Raw genomic sequence first — 20,902 nt, 5'->3', positions numbered from 1 at the left:
CTGCCAATCAATTGATTTTTGAAAATTATTATCCTTTTTTCTATTCTATTAAAGCTGGACTCTCACAGATACCATTTTTACAACTTTTTTATGTTTGTCTTGGAAAGAGCAAATTTTTGCATAAATATCTGCAAACCAATGATATAAGATTGCTGGCAAAAAATCAGATTGTAGATTTTCGAAAATTAATGTTTCTACAGTGTACGAAATTCAGCTTTGAATCCACTAGCCCATTCGGGCTACCAGATAGGAAATTTTACTAGCCCGAAACCAATTTCACTAGCCCAAACTTAAACACTTAAAAATTTCAGTCGTTCGGAATAAGTTTTGGAAGTTTAATTACGATTCCGCAACGAGTCCGATCATCTAATCTAGCACGCTCATACAGTTTCAATAAATGCTTCCAAATCTGAACAATGTGTCAATAATAAATTATAGTCATACTTATATTAGTGTAGTCATCAAAAGTTCAGTAACTAATAAAGTTTTCAAAAAGGTATTACGAGAAAAAAGAGAAATATATTTTCTGAACATATCATTTATTTAATGGAAAGAGTTATGCATGTTCTGTAAGTTCTGTTATCCAATGCATCCTTGTCAAATCTGATATGCACCAGCGATTGTGCAATGACATTTTTTTCTTTTCAACTTTCAGTTTCACTTTCAAGTTTCAGAAGTAACAACAAAAATATATGGATGTTCATATTGCCATTATTCCTATAATTGTTCTTTAAAAATTAATGGCAAAGCTATTCAGACAACGAGTTAAGTATATCCGACAGTTCTCCTTTCACTTTGATTAAATTTGTCAGGAAGTAAGCGGGCACCTGTTTCCTCCGCATTTCAGACAACTTTTGTAGAATGATTATGTTCTGTTCGCATTAAAAACTAAAATATCTTTCTTTTAGCTAATAAATAAAATATATTTAAATGAAATAAACAAAACATCAATGTTGATATTGCTATTTTAGCATTGTTGATTTTCATAGCCATCGTTGTTGTCAAAAACTGCCGACTTTATCCGTTAATTTACATAATGGGTGGAGTTTAAATGACGTCATAGAGTTTGACTGCTGCTATACAGTGTTCGAAATTCGCGGTAGCCCGATAGCCAGAGGCTACCAAATTTCAGCTGGGGCTACCGATTTTCCACAGAAACTAGCCCGACAACCACGTAGTCGGATTCACCGAAACATTGAGCACATGGCTTGAGCCCTGAATAGCAGAGCAATTAGCTTTTTTATCATCGTAAATTTCGGCGAATCCGACTACGCCGTTGTCACTCCAGTCGCCTTGAAGGACGCATTCTTGAATAATAAGGCTTTGCGTATAAAAAACACGATGCGTAACACGTTTAATTGGCAGGTTTTTTTTTAAATCACAAGGAAAAAACGGTAGCCCGGTCGGGCTAGTTTCTGTGGAAAATCGGTAGCCCCAGCTAAAATTTGGTAGCCTCGGGCTATCGGGCTACCGCGAATTTCGAACACTGTTTCTAATGGTTTAAGAAAAATGCATAAAAGATCATATTTTAAAATTAAATATAAAAATCCTCTTGAAATCTAATTTTTTGTCAGCAGTCTTGTTATAGTTAAAAATGAAGCACTGTGATGATGCAGGCATTTATTTAAAGATGTACTCTTAATCCCAATTAAGATTAACCACGATTAAAACTTTTGTTTTAATTTACCCAAAAGGAGGAATAAATATCGAAAACACTGGTTCTTATGAAGGATACTGTGTTTATAATTTGAATGAAAGGTGCAGCAAACACGGTATTTCTACCTTATGAGACGATAGTTGATCACTGTAAATCTTTTAGCACTCACCAGTCATTTAATATTTGTGTGTTTTCAGCGTGTAATCAGTATATTTGATATTTTCTATAAATGCATTATTAAGTAAGAAGTTAAAGGTTTATCACTCAAAATATATGTTTGTTAGATATTAGTATGTACTGATTTTAAATAAGAGTGTTACTTTAAGAAAAATCAAAGAAAACATCAAATTCAAACGACAGCAGATATTCAGCTGCAAAACATTAACACTATGGTATTTTACCAAAGGGTCAGTGAAGGGGAATTCTGGCCCCAATTTCTCAAAAGTTCTGAAGCATAAATGGCTTAAGTACCTTATAAATTTTATTATTAATCCAAACTCCTGACTTAATCTGGATTTTACTAAATTCAAATTTATAGTAAATTGTGACAATTATTATGAAATAAAGTGTGGCAATTAAATGATTTGGACTTGTTATAAGCTAAGAAATATTAACTGACAGCTGGAATTCTTCAGCAAATGTTGGTATTTGATCAAATATGCTCTTTAAAGATCACATTATTTTCATAAGCGTTACTAACAGTTTTGAGCGATTGTAATGTTGCAAGGTTGAATAATAAACATTATCATGTGATGTTATCAATGTATTGTTAAAAGGTTCAACTATCCATGACTGCTGTATAAAGTTGTAATGGCTTAATGGTTAAGCTAGGCATCGGTTTCCAAATATTTTCTAGACAATCATTTAATATACATATAATCAGCGTGAGTTCGCAACCCAGTAAAACCAAAAGATATATTTCAAATTTTTTTTGTGCAATTTGGATGTACCTTAGATCAAAATAATGATAAAATGAGTGTTTTCAGATGCATTATCAGGAAAAATAATTTTTGGTCCAAAAACACGAGCAAGTGACCCTTTAAGAAATTTAATTATTACACAAATTATACAAAAACAAAAACCATTCAGCGTAACTTAATTAATTCTGTTTAATAGACTTAAGATGCCTCAAGAAATTAAGACCACACTGTTTAAAAGTGTTAAAGGCCGAATATTTAAAGTGACACTTGTATTGAAAATCAATGCATACACATGTATATTATAACAAACATAAATTTTGACTGATAAACTTTTAATTACTTACTAAAAATGCATTTGTTGAACATATTTATAATTGATAACAAGATGGCAACCGTGCATTTAATAGTTGAAAACGCACAAATATTAAATTACTGGTGAGTGCTAAAAGATTTACTGTAATCAACTTTAGTCTCATAAGGAAGAAATACCACGTTTTCTGCACCTTTCTTTCAAATTAAACACAATATTTACTCATCTTTTTCGGTTTATTAAAACAATTGTATTAATTTAGGTACATCTTATTTGGGTGTAAGAGTGCATCTTAAACATTTTATTTTCACAAGGAGTTGTAAATTTAACTGAAATTTCAACAGGTTAGTCTAGATAAGAAAATAGCATATTATTCATATCTTTGTTATTTGGGGGTACCACTTGACCTGAAATTGTCTAGCTTAACTCGCTGAAGTGCCTTATTTGGTCACTCCAATATTATTTATATATGTCTCTGAGTTTAAGCTTTTCCATGATATATCATTTGTTAAATTGTCATGATATAAAATAAGAAACACAGTCAAATATATTTTTGTGTTTAGAACATGTATAGTTACAGGGTATTAACAAACATACCTTAATTCCCCGATGGGGGGCAGGGGAAAAAATCCCCCAAATTCATCCCCCCACTACCCCCCCATATCCCCTGGAATATTAACAGAAAAAAATACACATCAAAAACTCCTACAAATTCTTCAATTTTATGGGTGACAACATCAATTTTAATTTTCTTGAGCTTTAAATCAAGCCAGTTTTAGAAGGGAGATAATGATGCCCTGCCCTTTTTTGTAGCCTTTCTGATCCCATTGGGATTAGCATTTTTTTCAGCAGTGTCACACATTAGTCCTATTGATGTTAATAAAAGAAATATTTTGTTTTATTAAAATGTTAGTAATTACATATATATATGTATGAACCCTACATATTAGAAAGCTGAAAACATTTCATTCAAACATTCATTCAAACACACATTCTTGTATTTCCTTTCAAATTCATTATGATTTATAAATATGCATGATCTAATCACAGGCTGATACAGTGTGCTGTTATTCTGCAGCACCCCGCCCATAGTCTGAGTTGATCCATTAAATATTATGCATAAATTTGTTTTGCTGTGTTTGTTAGTTCACGATAATAATGAAAATGTTCTTGATATTATGTGCAGGCCCTAGAGTCGAGATTTATAATGTGGTCTCTGTCAAGTGCATCATTTGTGGCTACGAAATAAGAGAGTCATAGTTGACTTTGCAAATATGATAATATACAAGCATACAAATTGTAGTATTTTTATATAAACAAAAAATATTTGAATAGAAATGCATCTCCTTTAAATAATTTTGGCAAGTTTCAATTGGGTACTTAAATCTCAGTGAAATTTAATGAAAAATAATTTGTTGTTCAAAAAATTGTTTATTGTGGCTTGAGAAGCAATATTGGCCCAGTTGTCTTTCTACCATATTTGTCCTAATAGATCTAGACCCACCCTGTTAAAATTGTCTTTTTACCATACATGTCCTTAACGACCCACCCTGTTTGAATTGTTTCTACCATATTTAGCCAAATATATCCACCCTTCTAGTATTGTCTTTCTACCATATTTGGCCGAATAAACCCACCCTTCTGGAATGGTCTTTCTACCACATTTGTCCTAATAGACCCGTCCTGCTAGAATTGTCTTTCTACCATATATTTGTCCTGTTAGACCTACCCTTCTAGAAGTGCCCTGTACCATAATAAACCCTGTAACCCTGCTAGAACTGTCTTTCGACCATATTTGGCACAATAGACCACCCTGCTAGAATTGTACTTCTACCATATTTGTCTTAAAAGAACCATCCTGCTGATGTCCTAGGTTGTGTTAGGCTGCTTTGACAAGTAAATGAAGTTGAGGTATTGTCTTCAAGCCTCTAAGCATCTTTTTAGCTCACCTGTCACGTAGTGACAAGGTGAGCTTTTGTGATCACTCTTCGTCCGTCGTCCGTCCGTCCGTCCGTCCGTCCGTCCGTTCACAATTGCTTGTGAACACAATAGAGGTCACAATTTTGACCTAATCTTGATGAAACTTGGTCAGACTGATTATCTCTATAAAATCTAGGTCAAGTTCGATATTGGGTCATCTGGGGTCAAAAACTAGGTCACTAGGTCAATTAGTAGAAAAACCTTGTGAACACAATAGAGGTCACAATTTTAGCCTAATCTCAATGCAACTTGGTCAGAATGGTCATCTCTATAAAATCTAGGTCAAGTTCGATATTGGGTCATCCGCGGTCAATAATTAGGTCACTAGGTCAATTAGTAGAAAAACCTTGTGAACACAATAGAGGTCACAATTTTAGCCTAATCTCAATGCAACTTGGTCAGAATGATCATCTCTATAAAATGTAGGTCAAGTTCGATATTGGGTCATCCGCGGTCAACAACTAGGTCACTAGGTCAATTAGTACAAAAACCTTGTGAACACAATAGAGGTCACAATTTTAGCCTAATCTCAATGCAAGTTGGTTAGAATAATCATCTCTATAAAATCTAGGTCAAGTTCGATATTGGGTCATCCGCAGTCAATAACTAGGTCACTAGGTCAATTATTAGAAAAACCTTGTGAACACAACAGAGGTCACAATTTTGACCTAATCTTTATGAAACTTGGTCAGACTGATCATCTCTATGAAATCTAGGTCAAGTTCGATATTGGGTCATCTGGGGTCAAAAACTAGGTCAGTAGGTCAATTAGTAGAAATACCTTGTGAACACATTAGAGGTCACAATTTTAGCCTAATCTCAATGCAACTTGGTCAGAATGATTATCTCTATAAAATTTAGGTCAAGTTCGATATTGGGTCATCCGCGGTCAATAACTAGGTCACTAGGTCAATTAGTAGAAAAACCTTGTGAACACAATAGACTAGTTCACATATTCTTCTTCAGTTTGCTGTAACTATATTTATTGTTCCATATTTTTTTTATAAGCAAAATTTGCTGTAACTTTGTGATTTGTCTTTAGGCTTTTCAAGCATGACATGACGTTGATTCAATGTATCATAATGTGTCATGTGCATCACTCTGGTTCCTAACTTGAACATTAAGGATTTAAAGTTAAATCTGTTTCATGTCAATAACATAAAAAGCCTTCAATGTCAATAACATAAAAAGCCTTCATCCCAATGGCTTGTAACTGCCTAAGATGATTGAATACAAAATACATGACCATCCCCTGACTATTAGTAGATTAAAGGTCCTTTGTCTTGAAAATGTCAATTCAGTTTCTTCTCAGTACCTCTAGAACCAATTGTCATAGAATCTCCTTAGAAACTTTTACTTTAAACAACATATCCTCTGAAACCAATAAGCAGATTTTGACAAACCTTCACAGAAATGTTCCTTAGGTGGTCCGCTGCACAACATAGCTGCCAGAGCTGAAAGATGAAAAAGCCTTTAAACGACTTCTCCTGAGAAACCAATGATCAGATTTTGATGACACTTTGACAAGTGTTCCTTGGGTGGTCCTTGACCAAAATTGCTCAAATGGCTCCGGTTGGCTGCACAACATGGCCGCCAGAGCTAAAAATAGAAAAACCCTTTTTTGACTTCTCGTCAGAAACCAATGATCATATTTTGATGAAACCTGACAGAAATGTTCATTTAGTAATCCTTAACTCAAATTGCCCATATGGTTCCAGTCCACTGCACAACATGGCTGCCAGAAATAGAAAAATCTTTAAACGACTTGTTTTCAGAAACCGATTATCAGATTTTGATGAAACTTTGCAGAAATGTTCCTTGGGTGGTCCCTGACCAAAATTGCTCAAATGGTTCTGGTCAGCTGTACAACATGCCTGCCAAAACTAAAAATAGAAACCCTTTAACGACTTCTGGTCAGAAACCGATGATCATATTTTTATGAAACTTGGCAGAAATGTTCCTTGAATGGTCCTATACCAAAATTGCCCGAATGGTTCCAGTAGGCTGCACAACATAGCCGCCAGAACTAAAAATAGAAAAACCTTAAATGACTTCTCCTCATAAACCAATGATCAGATTTTGATGAAACTTGACAGAAATGTTCCTTGGGCAGTTCTTAACCAAAATTCCCCAAATGGTTCCAGTCCGCTGCACAACATGGCGGCCAGAAGTAAAATAGCAAAATCTTTAAACGACATTTCTGAAACAGATAGGCAGATTTTAACAAAAACTTGACAGAAATGTTGCTGGGGTGGTCCTTGACCGAAATTGCCTAAATGTTTCTGGTCCACTGCATAACATGGCGGCGCAGCTAAAAATAGAAAAAGTTTTAAACGACATCTTTTCAGAAATCGATGATCAGATTTTGATTAGACTTAACATAAATGTTCCTTGGGTGGTCCTTAACCAAAATCTATCAAATGGGTCCATTCCGCTGCACAACATGGCCGCCAAGACTAAAAAATGGAAAAACCTTTAAACAACTTCATCAAAAACCAATAATCTTATCTCAGTAAACTTGACAGAAATGTTCCTTTGGTGGTCCTTGTTAACTCAAATTGCCCAAACCGTTCTGGTCCGCTGCACAACATGGCCATCAGAGCTAAAAATAGAAAAATCTTTAAATGACTTTTCTTCAGAAACCGATGATTGTATTTCTATTTAACTTGGCGAAAATGTTTGTTAGGTGGCCTTTGCTTGAGCCTGTAGGCCAGTGCAGCACAGGCACTGATGTGCCTCTTGTTTGCAAAAATCTTAAAAATATGTCACCAATGTGCTACTATTCAATATAATTTCATGTTCTCATTTGCAATTGGCTGACTACTATTGAACGTTTCACATTTGTACTCAACAGTATGTGCAGTCTACACAAATAATAGTGTACATATTTGTACATTTTTGTTAGCCTATCTGTCTGTCATAGTTACCTTGGCACAAGAATACTATTACTGACACATTTAAAACATTCAAAAACCAACGAACTTAGAGCTCAGTTGTTTCCTGGAAAAAGTAAAAATGTTGTCACCAACTACATTGTGTCTGCATTGATGTTATCATTGTCATTATTGATGTAGTTCCCATTCACTTACAATTGTGACCATCACCTTCATGTTACCTTGACGTTAAAAGTCCAGTGTTAGAACTGTTAATGCCCTCAGTATTTGCAGCTAATACCAATCCCTATTCAACAAAACATTTCTTCATATCATTCCCTTGAACCCATCTTTTCCATCATACTTTTCAAGGTTTGTTCCCACAACTTTTTGATGCATTCTGTTGATTTTGAAGATGTTTGTTTTTATAGAAAATTTGGCACAAGTAAATGTTTAATAAACACATTAATAAAACCCTTTGAAGATGTTGTTTGTATTTTGTTTGCTCATTAATATACTATGACAACTTCCATTCATTCATGATTGTTAACAACAAAGTAAACTTGTCGCCTGGTGGCATCCATTAATTACTAACAATTAAGGAAGAACCAGTAACTCAAAATATTGATGCATTGCAATCCTGAAAGTCCCAATAGTATGGATCGATGGCAGGTAAGCGATACAGGGCCACCATGGCCCTATGGTTAGCTCACCTGTCACGCAGTGACATAATGAGCTTTTGTGACCGCTTGATGTACGTCGTTCGTCAACATTTTGCTTCGAACAAAATCTCCTTAACCCCTTGGCCAATCATGATGAAACTTGGCAGGGATGTTCCTTGCATGAAGCTCTACCAAAGTTGTTCAAAGACATGGATTCCATGCGAAACTCTGGTTGCCATGGTAACCGATAAGAAAAACTTAAAAAAAATTCTCCTCCAAAACCACAAGGCCTAGAGCTTTGATATTTGATATGTAGCATCACCTAATGGACCTCTACCAAGATTGTTCAATTTGTGCACCTGTGGTGAAAAGAGGCCTCACCCTGGGTGTCACAAGTTTTACATAGGCTTATATAGGAAAAAACTTTAAAATTTTCTTGTCTGAAGCCACAAGGACTAGGTCTTAAATATTTGGTTTGAAGCATTGCCTACTGATAGGGTCATGTGGGGTAAAAAACTAGGTCAGTGGGACAAATAAAAGAGTGGCCTCTAGGGGCCATACTTTTCATTGGATCTTTATGATAATAGGTCAGAATGTTCACTTTATTTAGCAAAGCTACAGGTGAGCGATACAGGGCCATCATGGCCCTCTTGTTTGTTGGCTTGGTCGGCATGCAAAAACTAATTAACCTTGGACATAATAGTCAAAAACCGTTCAAGATATTCAAACAAAACTTTGTACAATGCTGATGTTGCCTGAGACAATACGCACATACATGTACAGCAAGACCCATAACTCTGGCTTGTATAATTGTTGAGTTAATTTATAATGCCCTTTTCTCAACTGAAATACAACAGACATAGTGTATCATCCTGTGATGCTCTTGTTTATTCTTTGAATCAACTTATTTTGCACTCATGACTAAACACTTAAAAATAATATTATCGCAAGATAAGAAAACTTGATGGTACAATTTGTAACGTTTTTTATTCCCAAACCAAAATGCTAGTTTGCGGCATGGTTGTCACAAATCTGCCACAAGTTTGCACCAGCTTATTGCAATCTAAACATGATCGCATTTCCTAGATATTATGGTTGTGTATGCGAGCGTGTGCGCTTGCATGGAAATTAAGGTTGCAGATAAGTGTTGTTCGCAAACTTTCCGCAATCTTAAATATCATTGAAAAACGTTCAGCCCAAAGTTAAGGAAAACCCTGAGAAATTATGCCTTCAAAGAAAAGACCCCTTAAACATGCCCTCTGCTATGTGGACAAGTACAGTACATTAGGCTAACTATTCAGGCTACCTTATAAGCAATGGAAACCCTATCTTTAACCTGTCATTACAAATATTTACCCAAGATATACAGGACTTCAATTATGTGTAAATTTGGTGATGTTTAAAATGAAATCTTTTTGTTTTATCAAACTTCTCTGACAGGTTAAGATGTTAAACTTAAAAATTTTAACACCGTAGTTTTCTTTGAAGGATATAAATTGCGACTTTTATATAAACAGGTAAACAGTAGCGTTTGTTTTTGTAAATGTTGTATGAATGTTTCTTTTCAAGTTGAATTGTTAAGTCGATTTTGTTGAACATTTGATCAGATGTTTAATAGTCGTATATAATTTTGCAGTTGGGTGACTCCCATAATTTGACAGTTAAAAGTGTAAATTCATAAATGTGCATACAGAACATCCTTGTTGAGAAATTATTGATTAAATTGCGATTTTTATAGCAATTTCTTTACAGTGCATTCTTGTACATTTTCATTTTACGTTTATGTTTAATGTATGCTTTGTAATGTTTGTCAATGGTGGAAGAATTCTTAAGATCAATTGAGAATAGATAGTGATAAGTTAAGTGATGTTTTACGCTTTAATTTACAGGGAATTATAAATGGTATTGTGTTAAAAAAGGAAAGTATTTGCATCTTTTGTTTGAAGTGCTGTTCATAATTCAAATATTAATTGCTATAAATTATAGTGCAGGATCTTATATAAAGTTTTTTTAGTACTTGTCTGTATTTACCCAAGTTGATCTGACACAGTTGCTTAATCATTTGATTTGGGTAATTACATACTTATATAACTCTTAAACCAGCTTAGTGTTTGAGATTATATTTTGTCTACTGGCCCTGCTTCTGTTGAAATCTACTGATTCTACTGTTTAAAATCACTCATTGATGCTGCATGACTATTGATTTACCAAATAAAAAAACAAAACAATGACAGATATGGAAAATACTACGTTACAATTCCATTGGACAAAATATAATTGTGAACACTAAATAATTAGTGATTTAAGTAAAGTACTTTGTGAGGTTCAAAAACAGTATGATGTTAAATGAAGAGGAAAAATAAATATTGCAGTTTTCATTCTCTATAAGAAATTGCGGCGATTCATTTTTTTTCTAAATGGCTAAAAGTTAAAATCTGTGAAAATGAAATATTTTCATATTTCTAAGTTCTGCTTTCAATAAGTGAAATATATGATCAGAATTGCAAATGTATCTACTAGATTTTTGCCTTATGCAAGCATTATTTTTAGAACATGCCTTTTCAAGCTGTAAGACCATTTTCATTGGTTGGAATGTTTTAGCCTACAGTTGGTAAAATGTACATATGAATAACTCAAGGACGTTTTCCTTTTCAGATGGCATTTCGAATACGATCTTCAAAGTTTCGCCATGTTTATGGCGTCTCACCAAGGAAAGATAAATGTTTTGAGAATATTCGGCTAACGAGGAATGCCCATGACAGTAACTTTTGTGCGGTGAACCCCAAATTCCTCGCAGTTGTTACAGAATCTTCAGGAGGTGGCTCTTTTGTGGTCTTGCCTGTTAACAGGGTGAGTGCAACTAGAAATGCTATAAATAGCGTACTGGTAGGACTGTGTCAAAAAAGGGTTAAAGGGTTAAGGGGTCATGAAGGGCGAATACTGTGGTCATTGTTTCTACAAAGGCCAAAGAAGAAGATGTGTGGTTACGATTACTGATCTTGTCCAAAAGAAGGTAGGATAGGAAGGATTTTTAATTTTTTATTTCAATTTATTAAACAGGTTTTCACATGTTGAAGTACTGATTATTAGAATGACGAACGTCGTTGTTCGGCGGGTGGCCGGGCAGCGTTAAACTCACCTATGAAACTGAATAATTTCAGTAAGGGTTGATATATCTTGACCAAACTTGGTCTATAGGAAGAGTGTATGGATGCCTTTCATGGGATTGCTTTTGGGGTCCCTAGTTCATTATGTTTTATGTTTAGAACATTATTGTCAACGTTGAGGAATGGTGTAAAAGTCTTCAGTATATAAAGCTTCAAAACTACATATTAAAACACACGATTTTTTATCTTATTCTTTTTAGTATTATAAAAATTATTTACGACTATAAAAATAGTAGGTTCGGCTCCTTTATGTTAGGTAGTGGTCAGGTAGCCCGAACCAGAAGTTTTTTTTATTGGCATATTACTTTTCATTATCAGTTAGTTTTAGTGCATTTTAAAACTCATTCTGTAATATGCACAGAAGCAATGCATATCGTCAGATGTGGAGTTCTGCTATGTGATCAATAAATCTAAACAATTTATATTGGCAATCACCGATGTTTATTTAAACCTTCGCAGAATCCAGCAACTCTGTGAAAATTGGCAGATATAAAGCCCTCATCGTTACCAAGGAATTAGGTTGCAGTTACGAGTGCAGTGGACTGTATTATAAATACAAAGAATTGCTTGTAAAAACATTGTAAACTTATGTATTATGCTGTGTTTTCATAATAACCTGAGTTGACAACAACAAAGCTTCAGTATCTCCCCGTATCAAAATCTTCCTGCATCAGAAAGAGAATTGTCAGTCTGAAGTATAATTTCCGTCAAAAGAGCTATTTGCAAGCTCTTAGAATTGCTTTACAAGGGAGATCACTGCTTTAGAAATTATCCATATCGATCACTGATATGGATGAGAAATTATCCGAAAGTCGGTAAACCGTGTCGGTAAACATTGACTCGACAATTTTTTAATCATCAAGCCCGATGATTTCATCGCCAATCGAGCTATCTTAAAGATTTTTTTTGTAGCCTGGTTCTTTTTCGTCGCCTCGAGGGTTCGGGCAACAATTTATTTCGCACACTGCTTCCTACCCTACTTGTGTCAATTTTATAAGTCAATAGGATATTCAGTATGCCGGCAATCATTTTAATCATATTTAGGGGAGAATATCTGTATATTTTACCGTAAAATTCACTATATCGTTAGCCATCATGATGAAATTTAAAATTCATAAGTAGTGGCTTTACTAAACTAAATTTCAAATTTTGTTTATTGACAAGATAGCTGTATTTTCAGACTGGTCGTGTGGACATAAATGCCCCGAAGGTTTGCGGCCATGCTGGGAATGTCCTTGACATTAAGTGGAGCCCGTTCAGGGACAATATCATTGCATCAGGATCCGAGGATAACACTGTAAGTTGATATTTTTCAAGTATTCTCATAGAAATGCCATTGGTGTTTTTTTCTGTTAAGGTGTCGTCGGGGCAGTGTTGTCTGCATGCATAAGCTTAATTAACTTTGGCCATAATTCAAAAAACGCTTAAGGTATTCAAATGAAACTTGGTATACATGTACATGTTTGCCAGAGACTATATACCCATCATAAATCCACACGCAATACATATCATAAAATACGGTAGTCTGTATTCCACTCTTGTTACATCACGTCATAACAAGTATTGTTGCGCGATGTTAAAATGACGTCACAAAACAAAATAGTGCGTTGTTAAAATGACATTTATTATGAAAACATGTGGCATTTAATTGATCTAACCAGTAATGTATATAATATAGGGTTATTAGCAGGGCTTCTAAAATTTTGGAACCTCAATCGGTCCGGACCCGGCCACAATCGGTCTGGACGCGGCGACACCCCCCCCCCCCCCCCCCCCCCCAAGAAAATAGATAAAAATAAAGGCCTTTTCAAAAGTCTGATTATTTAAAAATGTCACACATTTTCGCGACGTCTTTTTTGTCAATATTTTTTCCCGATATCGCAATTCCTAACAGGGTTCTAGAGCTGCATAGCCGATTCAGATAGTCATTGATTCAAGAATAATTCAAATGAGATTCTCATCAAGTTCTGCAGCGTTTCTAATAAGAACGACTGCGATCGTAAATAACTGTGGCTGTCGGGAAGCGGTCAGACGACAAAAAGTGGTATATGACTTGGTTCGCATTAACAATGACATATGCAATTTACAAGAACAATTTAAATTTAACAGTTTGGTAATCAACAAACGGATATATCATGTAATTATAGACGACGACATAGCATATTCATATTGCCATGTGGAAATATGGACCGATTTTAACACTTAATCAGGATAGCTGCAAGCACACAATTAACACATAGTTTGTTTAATTGTGTCTTTTGCGACCTACCAATACACGTGATTAGACCGATTGCAAGCGTCTGCTAATTAACAGATAGGCTATGGAGTGATCAGTGTAGCGTAAAAAGCAGCTGGTCGCATTAGTCACATGGTAACTAAGACACTTTTATGACCTATTGGGGGTAGTTTTGAATGTGTGAATGACTCATGAATATTTGTGTATTACAATTTCTGCAACTTTTACTGGCCTAGTCGTTTTGGACCGAAATTATAAAAAAAGGAGAAAATTTCGGACCAATTTTTTTTGCACTTTTTGTAACTGAAATCGGTCTGGCTTGGTCAAAATTGGTCCAGACCGTCAAATTGCCGGTTTTTAGAAGCCCTGGTTATTAGTACCGCATTTTGATCCGGAATGTCGTATTCCACTCTCATTGATTTTTGCAGATTTTGATTTTACTCGGCTTGTGCCTCGTGAATCCGAATAAGACCTCCCGCATCAAAACGCAGTACTAATAACCCTATTGTATTGTAAGGCCCATAACTCTGGCATTGATAACTGTCAAGTTATTTCCCAACATCCAACAAGTGACCAGCGGGAGTTAGGTTCCCATATGCGACATGTCAATTGTGTGATAGGAGAAAGATGCATACACATAAATAGAATTTAGAACTTATAGTATATTAGTGTGGATTTGTTAAGTAAAAATAGTGTTTAATCCTAACAATTTTGCAAATGGAGCTTGTGGACTTATATGGCAATATTGACTGCTTGGCCAGTGATAGTTTTTGAATACAATTTTGCGAATTTTAAGATGATAGTACACAAATGTACACTCAAAAAAAAGTTCTAACAAATGTTAAATCTGAAAATAAAATAACTTCATATTATAGGTAAAAGTGTGGCAGATTCCTGAGACCGGGTTGTTAGCTAACCTCACAGAGTGGCAGGTTGATCTCCATGGACATGGTCGAAGGGTCGCATACATAGACTGGCACCCAACTGCTGAAAATATCATACTTAGTGCTGGGCTGGATTTTAAGGTGAGGTTTGGTTAGACATAGACTGGCACCCAACTGCTGAAAATAACAAACTTAGTGCTTGGATGGATTTTAAGGTGAGGTTTGGTCAGACATAGACTGGCACCCAACTGCTGAAAATATCAAACTTAGTGCTTGGATGGATTTTAAGGTGAGGTTTGGTCAGACATAGACTGGCACCCAACTGCAGAAAATATCATACTTAGCGCTGGGCTGGATTTTAAGGTTGGGGTTGTGTAGCTAGACTGGCACAAATGAGGGTAAATATCATACTCAATATCAGATCAAAGTTTTGTATGTAGACTCACACGTGTTAAGTGAAAGGTGGATTTAATTGTTAGATTTAACAAAAAAAGGTGTTGTATGTAAACTAAGGCACCCCATGGCCACAATTACCATATTTAGTGAAGAGTCTGTTTTAAAGGTGATTTTAAGGTAAGCTTTTGAGTCAGTTTTTGTATAAACTGTACTATACATTTATAAGCTGGCACCCAATAACTGAATAATATACTCATTTTGGGGTTGGATATTAGTAAAAAGTAAGGTAGTTAATACAGGATGGCATCAAATGGCTGCGATTATATTTATTTATTAGTCAGAGTAGGGCTGGACTTTAAGGCAGTTATAAATCATTTTTATAACAATTTATAGGAATTGATGTTTGGGCTACTAAAAGTATAAAATATAAATAGCCCAGAACTGGATTTTAGCTGAAGTATGGCTGACGCAAAGAATATACAATATTGTTTCTCTTTTTTTCAGTGCATTATCTGGAATGTAGAGCAAGCAGAACCAGTCAACGTTGTAAACTGTCACACAGACCTTGTCCAGTCTATATCCTGGAATCGCGATGGTTCGCTATTTTGTACAACCTGCAAGGACAAGGTGTTCCGCGTCATAGATCCCAGGGTCGGCGACTGTGTCTCGGTGAGTTGACTTGTTTACAAAATTTGATGTTCATTTTTCAATGATAAGGAATTCCATAACGGGAATGTGCACTGTATTGTATGTCATACATGGTTAAAGTGCTTGATTTAATTTCAACTTGGGTCGGATAGATATTGACCATTCGATACACATTTTGGCCAACTGTATGCAAACCAATGAAGTAAATACAGTGGAAACTCACTACACCGGATCTCCACAAAACCGGAATCCTCGGGATACCGGACTTTTTTCAGAGTCCCGGTTTTCCCCTTCTATTTTCAATGTAAAAAAATCCCTACAAAGCCAGAACCCCGGAATTCCGGATTCCGGACAAAAAATCGAGAAAATTTGTTAGTTGTCAACGTAAATTTTCCTCACAAAACCGGACGTTTATTTGTTCAAACATGTCAAAATAATTTTGTGTATTAGGAATTTGCGAATCGTGTGTCACTTTGTTTTGACGGCCGGTGTGTTGTTAATATTGTATTACACCTGCGATGTTGTGTTAACTCGATAATCTATAATGTGTGATGATAGCGCTGTGGAATGACTGTCATGCGATAATCAAACGATAATCAAACTTGTAAAAAGAAAATTGATTGAAACATTTATTTGTTTGTTGCAGAACATAAAGAACTAGAAACGGTTATTTAGTGATCATTTTGGAGGGTTGTTTTATCTAAAGACTTCTATGATTTTATCAAATTAGAGCGGTGCGTTAATTAAACTATCAAACATACTAAACAAGCATTAAATTACCCGAGTTGTTTTATTTTAAGACTTGGAAAAAAGATGAATATAAAAACGCAGAAATGTTTTATTATGCTTATCACTTTTGCAAGTGCTTTAATCATGTCTCAACCGCCGTCTAAACGTCGGAGAATTGAACTGTCCCTAGAGGACAAAAGCCTTTAAAGGTTAACTCAGTTAATATTTTGAGTAAACTTACTCCGTACATCAAATCATCACTAAACCGGAATCCTCACTAAACCGGAAATTTTGCTCAGTCAGGACCTTGTCCGGTTTAGTGGGTTTCCACGTTATAAATATAAAACACATTTTGTGTTATCAATGTTTTTTTTCAGCATAATTCTATGTTCTAATTGTAATCTAAGCAAACGTCTATGTTCTCAATGTAATCTAAGCATAAGGCCTAAAAAAATAAATTGTGTGGTTCGGGTCACCCGACCCTACCTGGAAAATATCGCTGACCCTACTGTTTTTTTGGTGCGACTTGTGAAAAAAAAATACTCCAGAATGGCGGGAGTTTAAGCTCATAACACCCGAGATGAGTTTCGAAAATGTAGAAATAATGTTTTTGTTCGAGCCGGGATCTGTATCCGAGATTGATATGTCAACATCCAACAAGGGGCCATGGACCCGTTTGTATGAAGAACAACTGTACGATATTCCTGTCGTACAATTTATCAGGAAATTCTCAAACTTTTCGCTCTTCTGAGTAAGGTATATACAATGGAACAAAATGTCTCTTGGATAAAAGTATAAGTTTTCCCACACATAAGATTGAATGCCGGTCTAATTTTAATATACCCCACCCACCACTGCAGGACAAGGTGTGACCCATTTCACTTGTCATGTTGTCAGATGCAATCATAAAAAAAATAGTTTAAATAAAATAGCAGCAGGGCAAACATACTACGTAGTATTGAAAGGAAATATAAAATACTGGGAGTTCTGACATAGGCTGGTGCCTGACAAAATGTGACTTTCTTTTAAACTGGGACTGAAACCTGTGTCAGTTGCCATTTGTACAGTTTATAAATTATTCCTTACTTTATTTCTTGGAGAATGGCAGAGAAATGTTTTTGAGATGCTGAAGCAGGTCAGTATTGTCACATATAATTATCAATGTTTTGCTTTTGGAAGGTGTGTGACGAATGACAACAAAACTGGCAATGACACACCACCTTACTGCAGCGATGCTCAGCAATGTCCTTATATAACTGAAATTCTGTTGAAAAAGGACAAAAACAAAGCAAACAAACCTGTACCAAACTCAAAAAAACTAAAAATATATAAAAAAAATCCCAACCTACCCTACCTATTCTTGGGGACCATGTTACCCGAACCACACAATTTATTTTTTTAGGCCTAAGCCTGTTATCTCAATGTAATCTAAGCATGAACATTTGTCACTGTTATTAATGTAATCTAAACATAAGTCTATGTTCTAAATGTAATTTAAGCATAAGTCTATGTTCTCAATGTAATCTAGGCGTAATAAGTCTATGTTCTCAATGTTATTTAAGCATAAGTTCTCAATGTAGTCTTAAGCGTAAGCCTGCATTCTCAGTGTGATCTAAACGTAAGTCTTATGTTCTCAATGTTATCAAAGCATAAGTCTATGTTCTCAAAGTAATCTAGGTGTAAGCCTGTAATCTAAGCATAAACCTATGTTCTCAATGTAATCTAAGCATTAACCTATGTTCTTAATGTAATCTAAGCATAAACCTATGTTCTCAATGTAATCTAAGCTTAAACCTATGTTCTCATTGTAATCTAAGCATAAACCTATGTTCTCAATGTAATCTAAGCATAAACCTATGTTTTCAATGTAATCTAAGCTTAAACCTATGATATCAATTATAATCTAAGCATACGCCTGAAGTATGTTCTCAATTTAAATTTCAGCAAAAGAAGTGCATATTTGAAGGTATCCGACCCTCCAAAAGTGTGTTCGTAGGGGATACTGGTCAAGTGTGTTGTACCGGATTTACAAGGCATGGGGAACGGGAGATTGGTATCTGGGATATAGTAAGTGTAATTTATTATATTATTTCTTCTCCTTTCTGTAAGTTTTCATTGCCTACAAAATATATCAAGGGCGTAGCTAGGCCAAAAAGATGTTACACTGAAGCTTGGGGTCAAGACCTTATCCCCTTGTCCTCAAATATATCACATGAACAGGGGCATAGCTAGGCCAAAAAGATGTTACACTGAAGCTAGGTGTCAAGACCTTACCCCCTTGTCCTCAAATATATCACATAAGCAGGGGTGTAGCTAGGCCAAAAAGATGTTACACAGAAGCTTGGCGTCAAGACCTTACCCCCTTGTCCTTAATTATATCACATGAGCGGGGGTGTAGCTTGGCCAAAAAGATGTTACACAGAAGCTTGGCGTCAAGACCTTACCCCCTTGTCCTTAAATATATCACATGAGCGGGGGTGTAGCTTGGCCAAAAAGATGTTACACAGAAGCTTGGCGTCAAGACCTTACCCCCTTGTCCTTAATTATATCACATGAGCGGGGGTGTAGCTTGGCCAAAAAGATGTTACACAGAAGCTAGGCGTCAAGACCTTACCCCCTTGTCCTCAAATATATCACATGAGCAGAGGTGTAGCTAGGCCAAAAAGATGTTACACAGAAGCTTGGCGTCAAGACCTTAACCCCTTGTCCTCAAATATATCACATGAGCAGAGGTGTAGCTTGGCCAAAAAGATGTTACACAGAAGCTTGGGGTCAAGACCTTATCCCCTTGTCCTCAAATATATCACATGAGCAGGGGTGTAGCTAGGCCAAAAAGATGTTACACTGAAGCTTGGCGTCAAGACCTTACCCCCTTGTCCTCAAATATATCACATGAGCAGAGGTGTAGCTTGGCCAAAAAGATGTTACACAGAAGCTTGGGGTCAAGACCTTATCCCCTTGTCCTCAAATATATCACATAAGCAGAGGTGTAGCTAGGCCAAAAAGATGTTACACAGAAGCTAGGCGTCAAGACCTTACCCACTTGTCCTCAAATATATCACATGAGCAGGGGTGTAGCTTGGCCAAAAAGATGTTACACTGAAGCTTGGCGTCAAGACCTTATCCCCTTGTCCTTAATTATATCACATGAGCGGGGGTGTAGCTTGGCCAAAAAGATGTTACACAGAAGCTAGGCGTCAAGACCTTAACCCCTTGTCCTTAATTATATCACATGAGCGGGGGTGTAGCTTGGCCAAAAAGATGTTACACAGAAGCTAGGCGTCAAGACCTTACCCCCTTGTCCTCAAATATATCACATGAGCAGAGGTGTAGCTAGGCCAAAAAGATGTTACACAGAAGCTTGGCGTCAAGACCTTATCCCCTTGTCCTCAAATATATCACATGAGCAGAGGTGTAGCTAGGCCAAAAAGATGTTACACTGAAGCTTGGCGTCAAGACCTTATCCCCTTGTCCTCAAATATATCACATGAGCAGGGGTGTAGCTAGGCCAAAAAGATGTTACACTGAAGCTTGGCGTCAAGACCTTATCCCCTTGTCCTCAAATATATCACATGAGCAGAGGTGTAGCTAGGCCAAAAAGATGTTACACTGAAGCTTGGCGTCAAGACCTTATCCCCTTGTCCTCAAATATATCACATGATCAGAGGTGTAGCTAGGCCAAAAAGATGTTACACTGAAGCTTGGCGTCAAGACCTTATCCCCTTGTCCTCAAATATATCACATGAGCAGGGGTGTAGCTAGGCCAAAAAGATGTTACACTGAAGCTTGGCGTCAAGACCTTATCCCCTTGTCCTCAAATATATCACATGAGCAGGGGTGTAGCTTGGCCAAAAAGATGTTACACAGAAGCTTGGGGTCAAGACCTTACCTTCTTGCCCTGAAATACATCACATGAACAGGGGCGTAGCTAGGCCAAACAATATGTTACAGTATTGCCTGGGAGTTGCAGACCTCTTCCCCACTTTCCCTAAAATAGTTTACATGAACAGGGGCGTAGCTAAGCCACACAAGATGTTACAGTATTGCTCGGGAGTTGAAGGCCTCCTCCCCACTTGCCCTCAAATAGTTTTCATGATCATGGACGTAGCTCAGTCAAAAAAGATGTTAGTATTTCTCGGGAGTTGAAGGCCTTTTCCCTACTTCTCCACAAATAGTTCACAAGATCATAGGCATAGCTAGGCAAAACAACATACTACAAACAAGCTAGGGGTGAAAGGACGCACGCCCACCTTCTTTTGCCTCATTTTTAGCATGCCTATTTGAAGAATAAGGTGACTTATACTACTCTGACACCCTAGCATAGGCGTCACACCTTGGTTAAGGTTTTCATGTAACCACATTTAAGTCAATATCTCAGCAAATACATCATGTCTTGCATTAAAACTTAAAGGCCTTGAAGCTTTCTATAAGTGACCCCCA

The 20,902-nt window shown here is 36.2% G+C and overlaps 1 protein-coding gene across 6 annotated transcripts in view; it reads left to right on the top strand.

Annotated features, from left to right (window-relative positions):
• The window catches only part of LOC128222035 (coronin-2B-like), a 51,542-nt gene that overhangs the window by 4,278 nt on the left and 26,362 nt on the right, over positions 1-20,902 (top strand). For all 6 annotated transcript variants that reach the window (XM_052930784.1, XM_052930788.1, XM_052930787.1 and 3 more), the window contains 5 exons: positions 11,058-11,252; positions 12,750-12,866; positions 14,681-14,830; positions 15,590-15,754; positions 18,407-18,529. In XM_052930784.1, coding sequence (XP_052786744.1) covers positions 11,058-11,252; positions 12,750-12,866; positions 14,681-14,830; positions 15,590-15,754; positions 18,407-18,529 — 750 coding nt within the window. The remainder of the gene's footprint in view (positions 1-11,057; positions 11,253-12,749; positions 12,867-14,680; positions 14,831-15,589; positions 15,755-18,406; positions 18,530-20,902) is intronic.

This window comes from Mya arenaria, chromosome 16 (assembly GCF_026914265.1).
Source record: "Mya arenaria isolate MELC-2E11 chromosome 16, ASM2691426v1".
Taxonomy (NCBI): Eukaryota; Metazoa; Mollusca; class Bivalvia; order Myida; family Myidae; genus Mya; species Mya arenaria.
Note: the sequence above shows the minus strand (reverse complement) of the source record. Positions and strands in the feature narration are given on the sequence as shown.